At 43.3% G+C, this 23782-nt stretch overlaps 1 protein-coding gene across 10 annotated transcripts in view; it reads left to right on the top strand.

The window, feature by feature from the left end:
• Window positions 1-23782, top strand: part of TBC1D16 (TBC1 domain family member 16) — a 564967-nt gene that overhangs the window by 321111 nt on the left and 220074 nt on the right. For 9 of the 10 annotated variants that reach the window (XR_008849569.1, XR_008849568.1, XM_056550065.1 and 6 more), the window contains one exon: window positions 15643-15822. Coding sequence is in view for 8 of the 10 variants with exons in the window: in XM_056550065.1 (XP_056406040.1) it covers window positions 15643-15822 (180 nt within the window). In the remaining 2 variants the exon portion in view is untranslated. Of the gene's footprint in view, window positions 1-6924; window positions 6981-15642; window positions 15823-23782 lie in introns of those variants that run through there. The other variant, XM_056550069.1, reaches the window with a different exon arrangement.

Below are 23782 nucleotides of genomic sequence, written 5' to 3'. Positions count from 1 at the left end.
CAATTGATGAGTCTTTTCCCTCGTATACACGGAACCTGTACGTGTATCCTGATGCACTTTCGCAGAGCTTGTACATCTTCACGCCATACCTTGCCCTTTTGCTGAACAGGTTCTGGCGGAATTGTAGTCTGCCCTTGAAGTGCACCAGGGACTCATCAATTGATATTTCCCTGTCTGGGAGATATGCCGTCTGGAACACTGTATTTAGATGGTCTATAAGGGGCCTAATTTTATATAGACGATCAAAGCTAGGGTGGTCTCTAGGTGGGCATGCGGCATTATCTGTATAATGCAGAAACCTCAGTATCATCTCAAACCGTGTCCTGCTCATCACCATGCGGTACGTGGGGGTGTAATAGAGCAGTTCGGTGCTCCAATATGCACGGATACTGGGTTTCTTCAGCAGCCCCATGCTGAGCATTACACCCCAAAATTTTTCCATCTCTGATGGGGTCACAGGGGTCCACCTATTTGGATGAGCGTTACTAGAGGTGGGATGTTAAGTAATATATTGTTGGGCATAGATGTTGGTTTACACCACCAAATAATCTATCAACTCATCTGTGAAAAATTACTTTAAAACGTCCTTTTTCCTCCAACCCAGCATAGGGGAATTGCATCCATGCATTCCCTGTAGACCCAGGGATTTGGGGTGTAAAATCCTCTGGGTCTACCCATGTGGGGTCAGAGGGCTCCGAGGGCACAGAAAGCCCAGAGGGGCCAGATGATGCAGTGGCCACTCCTTGGGGGGTGGCACGTCTGAGTTGGCTGAGGATGTGAGCAGGAATGTGGGGTCCTCATCATCACTCACAGACTGTATCTCTGAGGCCAAAATGTCATAGGCCTCCTCCAGCGAATACATCCGCTGTGATGTGGCGGACATGTTGTGCTTATACTGTATATACACAACACAAAAAACTGGGGGGACAATAATGGGAAAGGGGTGACTTATTTTTGTGTTTTTTTTGTAACGTTGTGACAAAGGGGTGACGGGAAAGGGTTAACTGTTTTTTTTAACTTTTTTTCCCTTTTTATAACAAGGACATGACAACAACAGGAACAGTGACAAGGGTCGACGATCACGGGTGACAGTCTCAGTTGACAGCAGATGGCAAACTCAGGTGACACAGGAGTGACGGACGGTGATAGCGGACTGATTTATATTAAAAAATACCAAACAGCACGCCACAGCTACCACAGGGGACACAGGCGATGGTCTCTGGTGACACAGGGGCGACGATCACAGGTAACAGGGGGCGACGATCACAGGGACGACAGACTTTGGGGACAAGGGGTGACTATCACAGACGGTGATAGCGCATGGCTGATTTATATTAAAAAATACTAATCAGCATGCCACAGCTATCACAGGGGACAAGGGGAGACGGTCTCAGGGGGTGATCACTGGAGGGTGATCAAAGGACGGGTGGGGGGTATAATATAGGGGGATGGCAGGGGGTGGGGTGATGAGGGGGACAATACTGTGGTTTATAGCTTTTTTATTTTTTTTACTTTTTACAGCTGATCTTTCGTGAAAACGGCAGATCAGACTGCAGCACGTCTTCAGCTCTCCCTATCCTCTGACAGACTGATTGTAAACAGCGGGATCATGGATCCAGAACAGTCCGGTTACATGATCTGCGCTGTGATTGTCAGACTGTCAGAGGACAGCCAATCAGAGCGATCAAGGGGCGAGAGCACTCTGATTGTTCCCTCTGCCTGTCACAGCGATCTCCATACTTCCAGTTGCGCGAACCTGTCAGCAGCTGAGGCGTATGCATACGTCCAATAGCAGGAAGGGGGTTAAATACCATGCTAGACAGACCCTTATTCCTTATATTTAAAGATTCTATAATGACAGGGGTTCTTCCACAGGACTGGCGCTTAGCAAAAGTGGTACAAATATTCAAAAAGGGAGCCTGGGAACTATAGGCCTGTAAGTTTAACATCTGTAGTGGGTAAGATTTATAATGGGTTTTCTGAGAGATGCTATTCTGGAATATCTTAATGAAAATAACCTTCTAACAGAGCACCAACATGAGTTTATCCGGGATCAGTCCTGTCAGACTAATCTGATCAGCTTCTATGAGGAGGTTAGAGATTGGATCAGGGTAAAGCTGTGGATGTTATATATCTGGACATTTCTAAGGCATTTGATACTGTGCCACACAAAAGATTATTACATAAAATTAGGATGCTGGGACTGGGGGAGGACATATGTAAATGGATTAGTCACTGGCCACTGACAGGAAGTAGAGGGTGAGTATCAATAGAACTGACTCTGGTTGGGTGACAGTTACAAGTGGGGTACCACAGGGGTCAATACTGGGTCCACTTCTTTTAAATATGTTTATACTGACCTTGTAGAGGGATTACAAAGTAAAATTTCTATATTTTCAGATGACCCCAAACTGGGTAAGGTGATTACCACAGAGGACGATAACATAATATTACTGAGGAATCTGGGAAGCTGGAGGCTTGGATACAAACATGGCAAATTATGTTTAATTTGGATAAATGTAAGGTTATGCACTTGGGCCGTAAAAATAAAATGTACAATTATGTGCTAAATAATAAGACACTAGGTCAAACTTATACCAAAAAAGACTTGGGGTAAACTCCACTTTAGCAATCAGTGCCAGGCAGCAGCTGCCAAGGCTAACAAAGTCATGGGATGTATCAAGAGAGGCATAGAGGCTCGGGAAAAGAACATAGTTTTGCCGCTGTATAAATCTCTAGTCAGACCACATATGGAGTATTGTGTCCAATTCTGGGCACCTGTATATAAAAATGACATGGTTGAACTGGGTAGGGTGCTGAGGAGAGCGACAAAAATAATTAATGGTATGGTAGGATTACAGTACAAAGACAGGTTATCAAGATTGGGGTTATTTAGTTTAGAGAAAAGACGTCTTAGGGGGGATCTGATCACAATGTACAAATATATGAATGGTCAATACAGAGATCTTTCTAGTGATCTTTTTATATCTAGGCCGGTAACCATAACAAGGGGGCATCTTCTATGTCTAGAGGAAAGAAGGTTTCACCATCATCACAGACAGAGATTCTTTGCTGTAAGGGGAGTAAGACTATGGAACTCTCTGCCCCATGATGTTGTGATGTCTGACTTAATAAACAAGTTCAAGGGGGGGGGGGGGTCTGGATGTTTTTCTAGAGAGTAATAATATTACAGGCTATGGATACGAGATTTATGTGGATAGAATGTTGATACAGTGATTTATTCGGATCGCCATATTGGGTTCGGGAAGGAATTTTTCCTCTTTTATGGGGCAATTGGCATCTGTCTCATGGGGGGTTTTCGCCTTCCTCTGGATCAACACAGTAGGGTTTTAGGTTGAACTCGATGGACTCTTGTATTTTGTCACCCTTACATATTATGTTACATAGGCATTGGCATACAGGGGGGCCACGTTCGCCCCCCATTGCCAAACCTCGACACTGCAAGTAGTAAGTGTCTTCAAATATAAATACATTTTCATGTAGAACAATATCCAGCATTTCCAGAAAAAATATTTTTGGTTTGTGTTATTATTACTCTTTTCCATTAACCACCTTGGCGCTTCTAGACCCTTTTGGTGCTCTATAGACGTATAGAGACTTACTACGTCTATAGTAACCAGCCATGTTTCCTGAGTGACCCTGGTGACTGTTGACAACACCTCTAAAAAATCTGAGGTATCCAACAGAAAAGATGGGGTTAATTTCACCAAAGGGGTAAGCGCTTTCTCAAGTACTACTGATAATGGAGTCAGGACTGAGTCCATAAAAGAGACAATGGTGCAACCCGGAGGGTTGGTCAACCCTTTTTGTATTTTTGGCAATATATAAAATACAGGTGTAATAGTTTTTTTTTTTTTTGCTGTAAAAAGACTGTCATTTTATTGTCTATTACCCCCATGTCTCTGTATTTATTAATCACCAATCAATCACTTATGACTCCTCGATAAGGGGTTATTATTCAGTACAAGATAAGTGTCCCTATCTGCCAATTGTCGCATAATCTCCTGTTTGTTCATGATAGTATCCATCATAACTACCACACAGCCTTTGTCGGCCGGTTTGATGGTAATCTAAAGTTGTTAAATTGCCAAAAACACAATAATCACACTTCTGAAGGTCTTTTACCAATTCATGTACATCAGTTTTCACTAAATTACAAAAAGTCTCTATAGGATGGTAATATTTGAGAGGATTATAATTACTCTGTATGCTCAGATTAAAGTCACTTAAATAAAGTGTCTCTCCAGGTATGTAGTCACCAGAAACAGTTTGTGCAATCTCCTCTCAGCTGGTCTGTGGTGAAATGTGCCTTTAACCTTACATTGCAAAATAGTCTCTCCAAATCTATATCCAATTGGAATGTATCCAGTCTATGTACTGGACAAAATGAGAGGCCTTTTTGTAAAACCGCAATCTCCACAGACGAGACATTTAGAGGCATTGTTAGTTACTATATTAGGGGTGGAGGTCTATTGGTTACCGGAGATCTGGTGACTACAGGTCCTGTTGGTGCGCTGATGATGGCGGCCTCCTTGCCTCCCCGGCGTCCTCGAGAGAACTGGACGAAAAGTTTAGAGAGAGGCGCTACCCCCAAAGAGTTCTCATGCCTTGCCAAACGGATCGACAGGAGAAGGATTAGAAAGTGATCCCATTTGTGAGGACATCATATGCCCTCACTACTAAAACCTTACATTGCAAAATAGTCTCTCCAAATCTATATCCAATTGGAATGTATCCAGTCTATGTACTGGACAAAATGAGAGGCCTTTTTGTAAAACCGCAATCTCCACAGACGAGACATTTAGAGGCATTGTTAGTTACTATATTAGGGGTGGAGGTCTATTGGTTACCGGAGATCTGGTGACTACAGGTCCTGTTGGTGCGCTGATGATGGCGGCCTCCTTGCCTCCCCGGCGTCCTCGAGAGAACTGGACGAAAAGTTTAGAGAGAGGCGCTACCCCCAAAGAGTTCTCATGCCTTGCCAAACGGATCGACAGGAGAAGGATTAGAAAGTGATCCCATTTGTGAGGACATCATATGCCCTCACTACTAAAACCTTACATTGCAAAATAGTCTCTCCAAATCTATATCCAATTGGAATGTATCCAGTCTATGTACTGGACAAAATGAGAGGCCTTTTTGTAAAACCGCAATCTCCACAGACGAGACATTTAGAGGCATTGTTAGTTACTATATTAGGGGTGTTCTCATGCCTTGCCAAACGGATCGACAGGAGAAGGATTAGAAAGTGATCCCATTTGTGAGGACATCATATCCCCTCACTACTAAAATCGATCAGATAGTCAGGGAACAGTGGAAAATCTTAGAAAAATCATATCAAGCTATTGATATAAAAGGGAGAGAAAAACTACAATTTGACCACTTCCAGAATACCAGAAAAATGCTGTGTGCAAAATGGCAGGTGAAAATGTACTGTGCATAAAAAGTATATAAAATCAGAGTGAGAAAACAATATACAAATGTGCCATACAAAATGTGCATACTTCATATAAAATAGCATTTCAATAAAATTCATTCATTTCGGCCCAGGTGCCTAGATTGCATAATCGGTACTAAAAAGACGCCAGTAGGTGGCAGTGTTGTATTACAATGGTTACTCACTGCAGGAGTAATAACCTGTAAATGTCCAGTACCTGAGTGGTGCACAGAAAGTAAGACATTAGGACAAGATCGCCGGATAAGGTCCGGACGTGTACATACACACTCTGAGAAGTAACATGATTGGTGAGTGTTATGTATGGATGTAAAGAGAAGGAAATGGATGCCTTTGTTTAATAAGGTGAACACAATGTAGTGCAATGTTGTTTATTAGTAGAAAGTCAAACAGCTAACTGTCTACAGCAGAGAATGGATAGAAATATGCTAAATGTATTGTAAGAGTTTACGGATGGGCCACGGAGGGAATGGATAGAAATATGCTAAATGTATAGCCAGTATTTGCGAGTGGACCATGGAGGTAAGCAAGGTGAATAGATGATATTATAAAAAGGTGGATAGATGTGATAGTACATATGGTGACTGTATGGGAATACTGTAGGAATATGACCATTGGATGACTGTAGAAAACATGACTATAGAATTACTTCAGAGAGTAATTTCTTCCAGAAGTGGTCATCAAATTATCTATATAAATGAATGCCTTTTTTCTGTAAGCTGTATGCCTTATGAAGATCCCTGTCCGGGATCGAAACGCGTTACAAATAAAACCCCAATACAATACCTGGGGACCAGTGCCTTCATTCAGAGGAACTCTTTTTTTCATATGCAGCCATTGAAGAATTTAAAAATCCACCACGTATTTGTAATAGGCGACCACAAAATTTAAGAGACCATCTTGAAAGGGCAGAAGTGGGTACAATACAGAAGACCTGCCAAACATTTTTTGAGTACTAAAAAATATGGGACATTTCCCTGCTTGAGCTGTGCTCAATGTAGTAAGGTCATCAGTGGAGATTTTTTTCACACATCCATACACTGGAAAGAAATTTCCAATTACTGGATTTTTTACATGTCAGTCTCGTAATGTCATCTATCTGATTAAATGTCCATACGGTCTCCTATATGTTGGAGAAACAGCCCAGCGTGAGACCGCATCAATAGGCATAAATCCAGTATTGGGTGCAACAATTTGTTATTACCGATCCCACAACACTTTAAAGAAAAGGGTCATTCTATTGCACAATTGAAATATCAGGTGATAGACCCACTAGACGTGGGGGGTGATAAAAAAAAAAAAATAGCTCCTAAAGAAAGAAGCATTTTAGATGCATCATTTGGACACTCTGACGCTCTGTGGCTTAAACTGCAATTATGAATTATCACAGTAACTATTTTAACTGTATATAGCTATTTTATGAGTATTAATGTGACATATCTTTACAGTGCAGAGAGGAACTTGAGATCCGTGACAACTGGATGGCATGGAACTGAGGATACAAGTACATGTTTTTCTTCTTTTTTAAATGTTTATCCTTTTAATTATCGTTGCTAGGCTACCAATGTGACGTAGTTTGTGTGAGACGGATATTGTATATAACACACGTGTTAACCTTGTTTCATTATGCGGTTGAGAAAGGCTGGTATAGCCGTAACGGCTACCGCTTAAGTATATTTTGCTATGAAGCTGTAATGAAAAGCAACATTTATTCAGCAATCTACGAGTGCCGGGATCCCTCTTTTCTATTTGTCACATTAAAGGGGTACTCCCACCCTAGACATCTTATCCCCTATCCAAAGGACGCCCCCTCCCATAGACTTGCATTGAGGGGACGGGCGTGACGTCACACGGGGGCGGAGTCCTGATGATACGGACTTCCGTTCCCGGCGTCGCGACTCAGACCCTCCAGCGGTTCCGGTGAGAACACAGGTGGGTGCCGCATGCAATAATGCGGGGGGTCCCCAGCGGCGGCACCCCCGCAAACAGACAACTTATCATCTATCCTTTGGATAGGGGATAAAATGTCTAGGGTGGGAGTACCCCTTTAAGGAAGCCCGAAGCTGCCAGAACAGCAAAAAAAAAAAAAAAAAAGGCACACGATTTGGGAAACTACACCCCTCAAGGAACGTAACCAGCGGTACAGTGAGCTTTAACACCTCACAGGTGGTTGACGAATTTTCGTTAAAATTGGACATGAAAATGAAAAATTTTTGTGTTTCATTTTCACAAAGGGTAATAGGAGAGAGAATTTGGCTGTATTTGAAGTCAGGGGCTATGTGCGTTTACAAAGCCCCAATGGTGCCAGAACAGTGGACCCCCCACATGTGACCCATTTTTGAAATCCTCACGGAATGTAATAAGGGGTGACGTAAGCATTTAAACCCCACTGGTGTTTGACAGATTTTTGGAACACTAGGATGTGCTAATGAAAAATAAAATGTTTCATTTTCACGGACCATTGTTCCAAAAATCTGTCAGACACCTTCGGGGTGAAAATGCTCAATGCACCTCTTATTACATTCCTTGAGGGGTGTAATTTCCAAAATGGGGTCACATTTTTTTTCTTGCGTTTATGTCAGAACCACTGCAACCACTGTAGTTTAGCAATTTCTGGAGGGGCACTGTTTAGAGACTGTGTAGTGGTCTCCAAACTGTGCCCCTCCAGATGTTGCCAAATTACAACTCCCAGCATGCCCAGTTGGTCTAGGCTTGCTGGAAGTTGTTGTTCTGTAACATCTGGAAGACCAGATGTTGCAGGGCATGCTGGTCACTCACCAGCACTGCCCGCACCCCTGCCGCCACCACTGATCTCAAGATCAGCAGTGAGATCAACGGCGACAGCAGCGATGCACATGTTCCCCCCGCTCTACTTGGACTAGCAGAGTGGGGGAATGGGACTTCAAATCCCCTGCCCCCAGCTGTGATTCATTGGTTGGTCCCAACTGACCAATGGCAGCCGCTGCCACCTCACTCCTACACATTACAGTGAGTACAGCACTAATCACTGTACTTTTCCAGATCACCAAAAACTCGATTGGACCAGAATAGTCAGAATTGACCGGGGAATCAGAGCGATCACCGTTGGGGGGGGGGGTCTCAGGTTCCCCATAGGCTATGTCCTTGGATGCCTGCTAAATGATGTTAGCAGGCATCCTGTTCGGATCACCGCCCAGTGAGCTGCGGCGACCGGAAAACCGGAGGGCGTACAGGTGCTTAAGTATGCCTACCTGTATGCCCTTCGTCGTAGAGGGGTTAATAGCCAATTATGTCTCAACAATTTCTAGTCCCTTTAAATAGCCAATGATATCTTCTAACACTGTTTGTAAGAAAGATTTACTGTTCTTACTGAACTGGTAATCTGGATAATTAATAGGCATGAATCATTAATATATGTAAATCCTGTATGTCAATCAGTTATTTGCAGGCAATTTTTGTAGCATCTCTATACTGACGACACTCAAATTACTTCTCTGGTCCGGACGTCACCTCACTACTATCCGGAGTCCTGGAGTGTCTGTCAACTATATCTACCCTTTTCTCCTCCTATTTTCTAAAACAAACAAACAAACAAAAAAAGAACACAAAGGATGGCACTTTACGGGCCTTATTTAGGTGGAGAAAGATGTGGATTTTATGGCACAACAGGAGACTTCCATTATGCTTTTCTTCTTTACTGTCAAATTTTGCAGCAATGAACAATAAAGCTTTTTAAAAGAAAAAACAGGTGTATGCCAATAGGTATATAACGATAACCAATCAGCATCCAGCATAGGTGATATAAGGTGTCTGCAGGTAAAGAACTTCCTCTTCTTTGCTGCTCTGCATCAAGGATAAGTACAATTTATTTCACTGATAAGTTATATTGGATATAGGTATCTTTATGTTCATATACAGTAACACCCCGACCTGCGATGGCCCCGACATATGATAAAATCGACATATGATGGCCTCTCAGAGGCCATCGCATGTCGATGTCAGCATCGATATACGATGCTTTTATATGTCGGGGCCATCGCATTAACTGCTATCCGACAGCGCAAAATGCTTAAGCTGCTGTCGGATAGCAGTTTAAGAATCCCTGGCAGGATCGCCTACCTATTCCCGCTGCTCCGGGTCCACTTCGCGATCCTCCGGCGTCTTCTGCATCTTCTCCAGGGTCCGGGCCTCGCTTTCTGGCGTCGTTATTACGTCACTACGCACGCCGCGTCGGTGCAGCAGCGTAATAACGTCACCAGAAAGCGAGACTCGGACCCTGCAGAAGATGCGGAAGAAGCCGGAGGATCGCGAAGAAGACACTGGAGCAGCGGGACAGCATCGGGAGCCCCTTGGACAGCATCGGGAGCGGTGAGGACCTGGTCCGGAGTGGCGGGGACAGGTGAGTACAGCTTCCTATACTTTACATTGCACGGATCCCTCAGCATACGATGGCTTCGACAAACGATGGGTCGTTTGGAACGAATTACCATCGTATGTTGAGGGACCACTGTATATATTTGTATACTCAAGTTATCCACTCCTCGCGCTCCCTTCCACACTGCCTGCTGTGTTATCGCGATCTGTTGCGCAGCTGGCAATCAGCTGTTCGATGCACGGGTTTTTTCAATTCCTCTGAGCGGGATTTCTGTCAGGCAGTCCAGAGATGTTTCACATACGGGCCGTCAGTCATACTACTTCAGTCGGCTTGACTACGTGTATATTAGGTGAAGTTTCTTCATTCCTTATCCTACAGTGCCACCTTGTGACCTGTTGTGGTAGTTTTCTAATAAAAGGTTATATTTTTTCTTTTTTCAGCTTCTCCCTATTCCTTACTCTTTACCCACTGTCTGGACCATTACAACATTAAACTTATAATTATTTAACCCTTCTATTCTATTATACTACATATACAGTGACCCCCCCGACCTACGATGGCCCCGACATACGATAATTTCAACATGCGATGGCCTCTCAGAGGCCATCGCATGTTGAAGGCAGCATCAACATATGATGATTTTGTATGTCGGGGCCATCGCATAAACCATCGCATAAAGCTGCTGCCGGATAGCCATTTACTGTGCCCCGTGTGCTCCGGTGATGGTCTCTTAAGTGTTCTTGGGGCTCCGGAGCGTCCTCTCCGGGATCCCCTGCATTGCCGGCGCTCTCCTTCGTCGTCATAACGTCGCCATGCACGCCGTCCCATCATCCAATAGGAGCGGCGTCCATAGTGACGTGATGGCGACGACGGAAAGCAGGATCCCGGGGAAGCAGAGACATCCGGGGCGTCGGGACACCCCGGGGACGCGGTGACAGCGATGGAGGGCGACATCCAGGGCAGCGGTGACGAGCGGTGATGGTCCAGAGCGGCGGGGACAGGCGAGTATAGCTTCCTATTCTTTCCATTGCACGGATCCCTCAACATACGATGGTTTCAACAAACGATGGTTCATTTGGTACGGATTACCATCGTTTGTTGAGGGTCCACTGTATATTAAATATTTTATTTTTGCTTGAAAAATTTGCCCAAAAATTTTATCTTATGGCTAATGAACAGACCATTACTGCTACTGAGCTCCAACAATGTGAAATATTTGATGAGTCTGCCATACAGACTATGGTGGACCAATCGGTTTCCAAATCTGTTCAATCTGCGGTACGCTCCGCTATGTCTATCATTCCTGACGTGGTTGCAAAATCCGTTGCCATGGCAATGAAAAAGTCTAATCCTAACATTTCACCTCAAATCAGACCCTCTACTCCCTCTGACCAGTATTGGACACCAGAGGAATCTGTCTCTGGATTAGTAGTTGGGTGGAAGAAATCTGAGAAAGCCTCCCAAAAACGGCATCACATTACTGTGCCATTACATTCTCAAAAGAGTGTTAAAAAAGTGATGGATCAGGATAATCCTATGGCTTTTGTTAAAAGCAAGTCTACAGATGCCTCACAGGTGCATCCCCTACCCTCCGCCCTTGAGAAGGCTGAAAGGAAACGGGCTGTTAGTCTCACATAGGTCTAGACCAGACTCATTTATTAAATCCCCCAACCAATCCTCTTCTGAGGACACAGATTATAATAATCCAGATGACAGTTCAGATTATGAGGACGTTTCAGATGAAGACGTACCTATTGATTCTGAAGAGCAAACTGCTACCATATTGGATAGTGCTGGTAACCCATTTTTTGATCCAGGCAGCATCAAACATCCCAGATCAGGAGAATGGGTTCCTCACCCTCAAATTTCTAAATTCATTAGCTTATTGCTCAAAAAGCCTATTGATAAAGCTACTAGAAGCAAATTGCATGCAGAGTGTCCCAGGCCCACTCTACCACACAAAATGGCCAATACACCAGAGGTCGACCCTACCTTAGTAAAATTTTTAAATAAATCAGGAAAAAAAATGTAAAAAAGGGGGTGGATAGGTCTTTTAAGACTATCCAAGATAGGTTTTTAGACCTACTAGGTCCATTTATTGGGCAGACTAGATGGGCCAAATGGTTCTTATCTGCCGACACATTCTATGTTTATATGTTTCTATGTCTATTAACTAAAATCTTGGACCTTTCCGAAGAGGCCATGACATACGACACCCCCATTGACCTCTCCATTCTCAGAGGATGGCCTCAAAGAGCCATTTGTATATTTGGTGGTATCAACTCCACTATTTGTACGGAGAGAAAAGGATCTATTCTCCTTAAACTAGATCCTCAACTGATCCAGTTAGCTAATTCTGTTCCTAATACTCACACTGAGTTGGATAAGGCTCAATCCCCTCTGAGGAAGGTCTTCCAACCACGAGTTTTTGGTAGGGCTGGAAAGAGACGGGGCAGACTTTCCAGACGCTCGTCCCAAGAGGGACCCTACTCTCGTGCCCCTACCCCTAGGTCGGACAGATTTACCTTACCCTCCAATCCCTTTCAACCTACCCCTTTCTTCCCCACAAGAGGAAGACCTTGGAGGGCAAGAGGACATCGGGAGTACCCAAGATCCAGACCCTTAATAGGTAAGCTCATGTCTTCCATTTTCTTCCCACATTCCACTAGGAGGAAGGATATCAAATTTTTTCCCCCGTTTGGGCTATAATTACATGAGATGCCTGGGTCCTAAACACGGTTTTAGAATTTCAAATAGACTTTGTTCAGCTACCAATTCAACATCAGTTACCACATCCAATAATATTTTCAAAATCAGATCAGGATCTCATAGACAAGGAGGTCAAATATCTTCATTCCAAGGGAGCAATCATTCAAGTCCCTATGGACGCTCCAGGTTATGTAAGCAACCTATTTCTAGTAAAAAAGAAAGATGGCGGGTTCCATCCTGTCATAAATCTGAAGCTTTTGAACAACTTAATTTATTATCGACACTTCAAAATGGAGGGTATTCACCTCCTAAGAGATCTATTACTACACAATGATTGGTTAGCCAAGATAGATCTCAAAGATGCTTACCTCACAATACCTATGCATCTAAATTCTCAATCTTACCTCCAGTTCATCTGGAAGGATCAAAAGTGGGAATTTATCACGCTACCATTCGGCCTGTCATCAGGACCATGGTGCTTCACAAAATTACTGAAACCAGTAATATCGATTCTGAGGTCCAGAGGAGTCTGTCTGATTATTTATCTGGATGATATCCTCATTTTGGCTCAATCTCTATCCCTCATACACCTTCACATTCATTGGAGGATATCCCTTCTTTCCAATTTGGGATTCATCATCAATACAGAGAAATCAATTTGCTGTGTATTGTACTGTCATGCTTTGTGTGATTGTAATTTATTGTATGACTTGTAATGACTGAACGGACAATAAAGCTCTTTCAATAACCTGGGTCGATAACTATCTTCTTTCCTTAAAATTTTTATCTTTCAAACTCACTGTTTTACTATGTCTTATATCTATTAAAAGAGTTTCCAATGTCAGAGCTCTGGACATCTCTCGGAGACAATTTACTCCTAATGGAGTAAGTTTTTCTATTTATAGAAGGACCAAAACCAACCTTTTTTCTGTCTTTTATCCTTCTTTTCCTCTTAAACCTAATCTTTGTGTGGTTCGTTGTCTTAAATGTTACGAATCCAGAACTGCATCTTTAAGGAATATTAATTCTACTCAATTACTTATTTCTTTTTGTAAGCCTTTTCACTCGGTTTCTCCTCCCACTCTAGCCAGATGGGCAAAACAAACAAAGTCCTTAGCTGGTATTGATATCTCTATATTTGGAGCTCACAAAATTGTCTCAATCTGGAGGTTCCTTAACAGATATTCTAAAAGCTGCAGATTGGTCTTCTGAATCCACTTTTAAGACCTTTTATTTTAGACCTGATCCTCATGTTTCCATGTCTATATTATAATGATTATTTTTCTTATAATTGTATTTATGTTGTTACATGTCAGCTTTAAACTTGCATAATAAAAGTCTCCTGTGGTGCCATAAAATTGAAGATTTTCCTAGTCTAGATGACGGAAAATATAGATTTTATTAACAACTGGAGACGGACATTATCCCTCCCTATTTTTCCCTCCCTATACTACTCATGTGTCTCTTTCATTTAGTATAATTCCTCACCATGGGTGAGATTTCGACTACAGGCGTTCACTTCTGTCATCTTCAAGACCAGATTTTTTTCCTGATTCTTCGTGACAACTACTTCTTCCATTGAGAAAAGATTGATCTTGCTCTGTTTGCCACAGACTATTCTACTTAACTTTCTTATTTTGTGTTATTTATTCTCAATATTGAGTTTATTGTATTATGGTATACCTTATAATGTTTTGAGGTATACCTTTTCTGTTTATATAATTGTTTCACTCTTCCCATCAAAGAAGAGGAAGTTCTTTACCTGCAGACACCTTATATCACCTATGCTGGATGCTGATTGGTTATCATTATATACCTATTTGCATATCCCGTTTTTTTCTTTTAAAAAGCTTTATTGTTTATTGCTGCTAAATTTGACATTTTGACAAGAAGAATAGCATAATGTTCGTCTCCTGTCGTTAATAAAATCTATATTTTCCGTCATCTAGACTAGGAAAATCTTCAATTAAGGTGAGCAGTAGACACACTCAACTTGTTGAGTGACACACCTTACACCAGTGAACATAAAACAGGTTGTCAAAATCAGCCTATGTGCGCTTGAGGTGGTAATTGCAATTAAAGGAGTAGATCCTGGGTGAAACCTTCCTGTGGCTTCTTCGATGATCTACTCCTTTGATTTTTTGAAACTCAACATGGAGAAAAGAGAACTCATAATTATTTTGCCATCATGCTCCACCCCTCCACCTGATCTATAATTTACGTCAATGATTCCACTCTCTCCCTATTGCCACAAGTCTGCTGCCTTGGGATCACCATCAATTCTGCTCTGTCCTCCAAACCACATATCCAGTCCCTTCACTTCAAAAACATTTTTCTCATACAATCATGTCTCATCTGTAACCCCACTAAGCTACTGGTACATTCCCTTTTCATCTCCTGCTTGGATTACTGCAACATTCTCCTCTGTGGCCTTCCATCTTACACCTTAGCACCCCTCAAACCCATCCTTAACTCTGCTGCCCAACTAATCCTCCTCTCCCTTTGCCCCTCCTTTTAATCTTCTCTCTGATAATCCCTTTCACTGGCTGCGTGTTGTCCAATTAATACAGTTCAAAATGTTAAGCATGATTTACTGGGGCCATTCAATACCTTTCCCCTCCGTACATTTCTGTCCTTATCTCCCATGCTGCTTCTCATGTAATCTTCGATCCTCTAAAGACTTCCGCTTGTGCTTTCCCCTCGTCTGCAACCCACACAAATGTCTCAAAGATAGACCTGTGCTTCCCCCACACACTGGAACTCGCTGTCCTAACACAAGACCAAGAAGACTTTCAAAGGTAACCTGTAAACCCATCTATTCAGGAAAGCATGCAACTTGAAATAACCTGCCTGCCACTGTATTGCTCTATTAATGGCTGCTTCCCTAACTTCTCACAAATCACCAGCTGTCTCCCTCGCCTATTGTTTACCTCCTCAAGGGCTTACAGGGGCTTGTAGATTGTAAGCCCTCACTGGCAGGGCCCTCTCTCCCTCTATTTTAGTATGTCATTTACTTTTTCAGGTTTATATATGTATTATATATGTGTTATATGTATTAAAATCCTTATCATATTTACAGCGCCCATATTTTTTTTTATTTCAGATGTATCTCCGTGAGTTACTAAGGATTATGCATTTAAGATTCTACAAACATTTGCTCTCTCTGGGAGAAGATGGGCTCCAAATATTGTTTTGCCATAGGTGGATCCTTCTGTGTTTCAAAAGAGAATTTTCTGACTCTGAAGCTCTAAGGATGTGGGAGGCATGTTGGGCTCATTATCAGGTACTATTCATAAATAGAGTGCCTATAAAACATCTAACAATATTGAATTATTGATTATTTGAAGGGGCTGTCCAGAAAAAGCCCAGGCTGCCTGATTATATCTTTAAAGAAAATTGCTGGACAATCCCTTTAAAGGGAAACTGACAGGCTGTTCACTCACTCTAAACTCAATATACTGGATGATGGTGAACAACAAGGAGTAACTTACTTTAATTGGTCCTGTACTGGCAAAGTTCTGGCTGTTTAATTCCCTATTGCTGTAGTGCTTCTCTGCATAATGGAGGCAGGGAGCTGGCTTGCCATGCTTCCCTGACTCCTCAATATGCATCGCTCTGCTCACCCCTGCAATAAATATGCTAATGTATTTACTCTCACGCTCCAACAGGCTCTCATATCCTAGTAGCGTGAGAGTGAATACATTACATAATTACAGGGTCGGGCATATTGCTACATAGTGAGGAGGCAGGAGAGAACGGTGAGACGGCTCCCCACTTCCATTGCGCAAAAAAGTGCTATAGCGATTGGGGATTTAATGGCCAGAACTTTGCCACTACAAGACTAAGTAACCCTTATTTGTAATGCTGTTTTATCCACTGTGTACACGTTTTGAGTTCCTGTAAGTCACTAGGATTGGTCAGCCCTTCTGGGTGCCCCTCATGCTGGTATAAGGGAGGGGTGTGTGGCCATTAGGTTCCTTGCCTCCCTGCTGGGCTGCATCCTTGCTTCGGCAGGGATGCCAAGCCAGTTTTACTGGCTTCTTGGTAACAACTTAGTTTTCGCCCAGTTGTTTGCCAGGAGCACTTTGGGTCCCTGAGTAGTTTCAGCCAAAGGGGACATTGTACCTGGAACCTTGCAGGTGCCTTTTGGCCCGGAGGCTAAATGTTTGGTTGGTTGCACTTTTTGCTCGTACTTGGGTGACTTGAGAGCATGTACCTCAGTTGTTTATCTGCACTATAGCCAGTATATGGGTTAGTGCTGGTGAAAAGCCTGTCAGTATGTTGCTGGATTATTCTAAGTTTAAAATTTTCTGCTTTTCCTTAGACTTTTGGTTTATACAAAAAATTAAGGTGTGCTTTTATACACAGATTTGTAGTAACTTTAATGCAGTGCTAATGGATTTTATCATTAGCGATTTGATGCAGAATTTGTTGCAGTGCTTTTATTTTGTACCAAATCTGCACAAGATCAGACTTGTCTTACAAATCTGGCTGTCGACAGCATTTGTAAAAAGCAGGGCCGGCTCTGCATATAGGCAAAATAGGCAGCTGCCTAGAGTGCCCTCTTGATGGAGGTGCCGCTCTGCCTGCCACAAGAAAGTTAGACAGCAAGCATCTGAATCACTCGCATAACCAGTTCAGCCAGCATCTCCTCTATAACCCCCCCACCCGCTTGATGTTAGGTAATTACATAAAGAGGAGGTTTGTTACAGTGTGTAACCCCAGTAGTAATGAGATTTCATGGGAAGGAGGTATGTTACAGTGTGTTTCCCCAGTAGTAAGGTGGGGCGTGTCAAAGGGTGAACCAATGAGTGGAGTCATGGGGCGGCAAAGTTAGCTTTTGCCTAGGGTTGCAAAAATCCTTGCACCAGCCCTAGTAAAAAGTCACATATTTTAGGGCAAACAGGTTAAAAAGTTGCAGAAAAGTTGTAGAGGAGGCTCCATACAAACTAGTGTACTGAAGTAAAAAATGTGCTCTAGCCTCAAATTTATCATATGCCCTGCACCACTTAATAAATGTTGGTGCACATACATATTTTCCAAACTCAATAGCTCATAATTAGAATACAAACACAGAATTTTAGCTAAAGTGTAAAAAAAACTAAACAAACAAGAGTGTGCTCCTAGTGCATTAACCAGACGTGGGGGGTTTAGAGTGTTAAAGCAGTTGTGCCAGGAGTACAACATCTCCATTGGCATACCATATAGACAATGTCAGTCAGCAACCCTGGAACAGCCCAATCCCCTCTGGAACTTTGGCAGTGGAATATGATAGTTTGAACCAGAACAAGTTTATTAAATAAAACTGGTTGCATAAAATTACAATCCTTAGCACATTCAATGTGTTTTGAGTTCGCATTGAACTCTTTCTCAAGTGCATGCATAAGTAAAACTGGATACTAACAGATATAGAGTTTCACTTCCAGGTCTTAGTATGCCTGGAAAACCTACATCCTCATAGGGATGCACACCCTTCTCATAGAATCACCTGTGGCTACAGTAAAATGGCCTCTGAATGGAAGAGGGATATTGTAAAACTATAAAGTATACAGTACATACATTTGGCAAATGTGTTTTCAAAAGGAGGAATTTGATACTAATATATAAAAGAAACTATAACAGAATGGAAGATCAGGCAATAGCATCAATGTACAAATAAAATGGCAATAAAATTGAAAAAGGTAGCATATATATATATATATATATATATATATATATATATATATATATATGAAGAAAGTTGACAGAGCAGCATGAAGTATTGCTTGCAAAATTATCTTTTACTATTTCAATTTCACTTCACCTAATATATATAGATAGATAGATAAAGAATAAGTCAGCCAGCACTTTAGTTGATACCAAACTATTATATGGCCCTGGCCTACAGGTGCACGCTACTAGGCTAAATATACAGCAACAGAAGAATGCAGCAGCACACTGCCAGCGCAAGGATATAGGTGAAACATGAACATGCAGATAAAACATGGAGAGCTATACAGCTATGGTGTAATAGATGCAAATGTGAAACTATGAGATAGTGAGGCACTTAGATCGCAAATTTGTCTCCGCCGGCGGTCAAATAGCTTGGACCGCGATAAACTGGCCTCATTGGGACGGACTCTACACTGTGAATATGCCTCTGTGTGAACAGTTCAGTAAGCATGGCAGGATCTGGAACTTGATAAGGTGTCTTGGATGTTCCAGTTTCTGCCATGCTTACTGAACTGTTCAAACAGAGGCATATTCACAGTGTAGGGTCCGTCCCAATGAGGCCACCTTATCGCGGTGGGACAGTCCAAGCTATTTGACCGCCGGCGGAGACAAATTTGCGAGCTAAGTGCCTCACTATCTCATAGTTTCACATTTGCATCTATTTCACCATAGCTGTATAGCTCTCCATGTTTTATCTGCATGTTCATGTTTCACCTATATCCTTGTGCTGGCAGTGTGCTGCTGCATTCTTCTGTTTGTAGATAGATAGATATAGATATAAAATATATATTTTTTGGTCCAGAGAATATTTTATTGAAAAATTAAAAAGGTATCATTATAGTAGGTAGTTATGGCTATTATAGGGCGAGGAGGAAAAAAAATGAGAGCTTAAAAGCGAAAATTGGCCCGGACAAGTAGATTTTGCTCCATTTTAGTCCCGTGGACAAGTAGTTTTTTTTATAAAATTTCACACCCATATAATATATGGCATATAAAAACTGGGCCTAGGGAGGATATTTAGGACAGAGCATCCGTACGCACTGAACATGTAGTGAGCTAGAAGGAATGTACGCTTTACACTAGGTAGTGTCCAATGAAGAACATTAGACAGTGTTCTAATAGGGACACCGTACTGTAACAGGAACTATATACATTATGTATCCCATACGGATTAATAGAGAACTCAGAATGCTGGACGCAGCCAGTGCAGAGGCCGCACAAAGAGCAAGCTTGGTGCATTCCCATGGTGAGTAAATAATACAATGGTATTATAGATATTGGGGTAGTACTTGAAAGAGAACATACTCTGCTAACCAGAGATGGTGTAACGTTACATAATTAGATGAAGTATGGGTAACCGAAGATGAATGGAAAACAGAAGGTGATAAATGAGCCAGAATTAATGATGACACTAGGCTGTGATCTGGACCCATTGTGAATATCATATGTAGATTTGGAGATAAATAATTTGTTGGTGGGAAAAGTAATGGGTGCAGAAAAATTTGTGGTTTCTAGTAATAGAGTTATTAATTTAGAATGATGTGAATCTATAAGGCTGGTTTGTAAGTATAATAAAGGTGATTTTTTTTTTTTAAACACGTTTTATTGAAAAGTAGGGTACAATCAGCCCGCAGGCCCAATAAAGTAACAACAGAATAGTACCCAAGGGCGCCTGAGCAACAGTACAATCCGACAGAATGTAAACGACAGAGGTATTTATCCTAGAATACAATATAGAAAACACCAAGTAGGTAACCTCAAACCGGGAGAGCACGGAATACTCATGAGACAAATTACTGGAGCACCCTCACAGAGCACACCCTGGACAAAAATATGTACCACCATAGTATAGAAGAAAGGCAAGAGATGGAAAGAGAGAAAAGGAGAGGGAGGGCGAGAAGAAAGAGGAGAGAAAGCAGATCCGTGCATGATGAGAGAACAGAGAAGACCAACTAACAGGACATAGAAAAGAGAGAAGACGATGAGTTCACAAAGCAATCACACACGGTCCCCTGGAGCTAGGAATGGAGGTCCGCGAGGAGACATAGAGTATGAGCATTGCGTAGACGGGGAGGAGCACCACTCGCCCCACACTGAAAGAAATTTACCTAGGCATTTCCTATTCTTATATACCAAATGGGAAAAGGGTATCACAGCATTTACCAGAGCTCTCCACTGAGATAAAGTAGGAGGGCTGGGGTCCATCCACTTAAGCGCAATAGCCTTCCTGGCCATGAATAATGTTTCCCTCAAGAAGACGCGGACATAATGAGTCCACACCTCCTCATCCAAAACACCGAAGAGACAAATTAAGGGGTCAGCAGATAAGGGAGGCTGAGCAAGCGTGTTGAGAAATCGAATAACATCCCCCCAAAATGACTCAATGTAGGGGCAAGCCCAAATAAGATGCCAAAAGTCCGCTCCGGCATCACCACAGAGATGACAGGCATCAGAGTCAGAACGACCCATTCTAAACAATCTGAGAGGGGTAACATAACTGTAATGAATAATATTCAATTGAATTAATTTATTATTAGCTGCTGGGGACACCAGCATGTGCGAGGAATAAACCTCCTCCCAGACATCTGTAGACACATTGGGGATGTGAGACTCCCAATGCCGGGCCGCCGGCAACTGGGATCCGGAAATCTTGTCCTGAATAAGGTTTGTGTACGGGATGGACACCAGCCCCCTAGGACCCTGAGAGCGCAACACACCTATTAGAGGGAAGGCTGATATAGGGGCGCTACCCACAGGGAATTGAGCATTAAGCGCATGGCGCAATTGTAGATACCTGAAAAAACATTGTCTAGGCAAAGCATAGGTGGATTGTAACTGATCAAAGGAGCACAGTGTATTATCACAGTACACATGTTCTAAAGTAAGAATCCCCAGTCCCCTCCAAAAGGGCGAGTCCAGAGAGACAGTAATGTGTGGGAGAGAGGGATTGTCCCACATCGGGAGGTCCGATGGCACACCAGTATAACCATAAAGTACCTTGGCAGCACGCCAAACCTTGATCACCAGCTTATGGAGGGGCAGGTAGGCACGCCCACCAAGGGTGGTACTTTCCAGTAGAAGTCTCTGGGTCAAAGACGGGACAAAGCTGGTCAAGGATCGCTCCGGACCCGTTCCAACATCCTCTCCCACTGCCTGAGATAACGTAGCTGGCCCGCCAAATAGTAAAGGTAAAAGTCGGGTAATGACATACCTGCCGCCAATTTAGGGCGTTGCAAAGTAGAAAGTCGAATTTTGTGTCTATTTGGGTCCCAAATAAAAGGGGACAGGAGAGAGTGAAGGGAATCAAAGAAATATTTAGGAACAGGCCCAGAAGCGTGTTCTAACATATACAGGCATTTAGGCAGGATAATGAGTTTAATAAGATTAACACGCCCAGTAACAGATAGCGGCAGCGTAGCCCAAACTCTAAACTTGGATTTAACATATGGGATCAATGAGAGGATGTTAGATGAGAGGTCACTAGCAGGGTCTCTGTGGATAAAGATCCCCAAGTACTTAAACTCCGTGACCACCGGAAGGCCACACATAACAGGGGGCCAATTCTTACGCAAGAGGGGCATTACAACGGATTTAGACCAGTTGATAAAAAGTCCAGAATAAAATCCAAACCTATCCAGCAAGGCCATAGCATATGGCAGCATCGACAACGGGTCCGAGAGAAAGAGCACTGTATCATCCGCATACAGACCTATGCGCTCCTCCCTATCTCCCACTGGCATACCACGGAAGCCAGAGTCCTGGCGGATACGCAGTGCAAGGGGCTCTACCGCCACCGCAAACAGGAGCGGGACAGAGGGCACCCCCGACGCGTACCCCTGCCCAAAGAAAACGGGCGTGAGCAAGTACCATTAACCAGGACCTGGGCCCGCGGACACCGGTAGAGGAGGGAGACCCACTTCCAGAAAGCAGGACCAAAACCGAACCTAGAGAGCACTGCCTGCAAGTACCCCCACTCCACCGAGTCAAATGCCTTGGCTGCATCTAAAGACGCCAAGGCCCAGTCTCCTCCCAGAGCACCTCCCACCTGGACGGCAGTTTGAACCCTACGGATATTGTCCGATGTGGACTTGCCCGGCATGAAACCGCTCTGGTCTGAATGTATAATAGACAAGACCACCCGATTCAACCGGTTAGCTAAAACTTTTGTGAGAATTTTATAATCCAGATTTAGCAAAGAAATCGGCCTATAGGAGCCACAATCTAAAGGATCCTTATCAGGCTTCAAGAGGACAACTATGGTCGCCTCATACATAGAGTCAGGTAAAATAGCGTCAGTAAATGCCATGTTAAACATGGCCAGCAGGGGAGGAAGGAGAATCTCCGAGTACCGAAGGTAAACCTCCAAGGGGAGGCCATCCGGGCCCGGAGACTTGCCCCTAGTCATATCAGCTACTGCGTCCTGTACTTCGAATAGCGTGAGAGGGGCGTCCAGCATGTCTCTATCACTATCAGACAAAACAGGGAACTCAATGCCGTCCAAGTAAGAAGCTAGCTCCGCGTCATCATATTGAGCCTGTGAAGAATAGAGGCTAGTATAAAAAGCAGAAAAGCATTGCGGCATCTCCTCCACTCCCAGTAGCACGGACCCATCCGGGGCTTTAATTTTAAGAACCTGAGCAGCTGAAGAAGACTGCCGTACTATGTGAGCTAACAGTTTACTGGATTGATTGCCATGTTCGAAGTAGAATTGATTGGTAAAAAATAATTTCCTATTGGCCTTCTCGTGATTATGCAGCATATATTGCCATCCCTCACGCAGCCAAGCCACCTTATTAGCCTCGGATGGGTCCGCCACATATCTGGCTTCCAGAGCGGTGCAGGAACTAGCCAGTTCCTCCTCCCGCCTAGACGCAGATTTCTTAATAAAAGAGATGGTAGAAGGTAGGCAGCCCCGCAGGTACGCCTTCAGAGTCTCCCACACCAGCACTGGAGAGCCTCCAGGAACATTGGCTTGAAGGAACACCTAAAGCTGGTCCGGGATACGGTCATTCGGGCCAATCTGATCCAGCCAGAAAGGGGTTGATTCTCCATCTACGCGGTGTACCAGAATCGGCCATGTGGATGTCTAGCAGTAATGGAGAATGGTCAGATACAGCACGCGGTTCATACGAAACCACTGAAACCTGAGATATGAGAAGTGAATTGCCATAAGCAAGGTCAATTCTGGACAGCGCACTACGACCCAGGGTATGACAGGAGAATTGTCTAGTGTGAGGATGGCGGGCCCAAAAGATATCCACCCATCCAATTTCGTCGACCAGCAAGGAGAGAAGAGTGGTCTCACTTCCCAAGGGAACCCCTCTGGTACTGTGACGATCCATTGCCAAATCTGGCACCATATTAAAATCGCCCATACACAACACACGTGCCGAAGGGTATCCAGCAGCAAAAGTGACAGCACCATGCAGCACCTCCATAGAGGCCGGCGGGGGATTATATATAAATAACAGCACATAAAGCACATTGTTAATATAGGCATAAACAAAATGCCTAAACAGGTGCGTCTCCTG

This window comes from Hyla sarda, chromosome 13, assembly GCF_029499605.1.
Source record: "Hyla sarda isolate aHylSar1 chromosome 13, aHylSar1.hap1, whole genome shotgun sequence".
NCBI classification, from domain to species: Eukaryota; Metazoa; Chordata; class Amphibia; order Anura; family Hylidae; genus Hyla; species Hyla sarda.
Note: the sequence above shows the minus strand (reverse complement) of the source record. Positions and strands in the feature narration are given on the sequence as shown.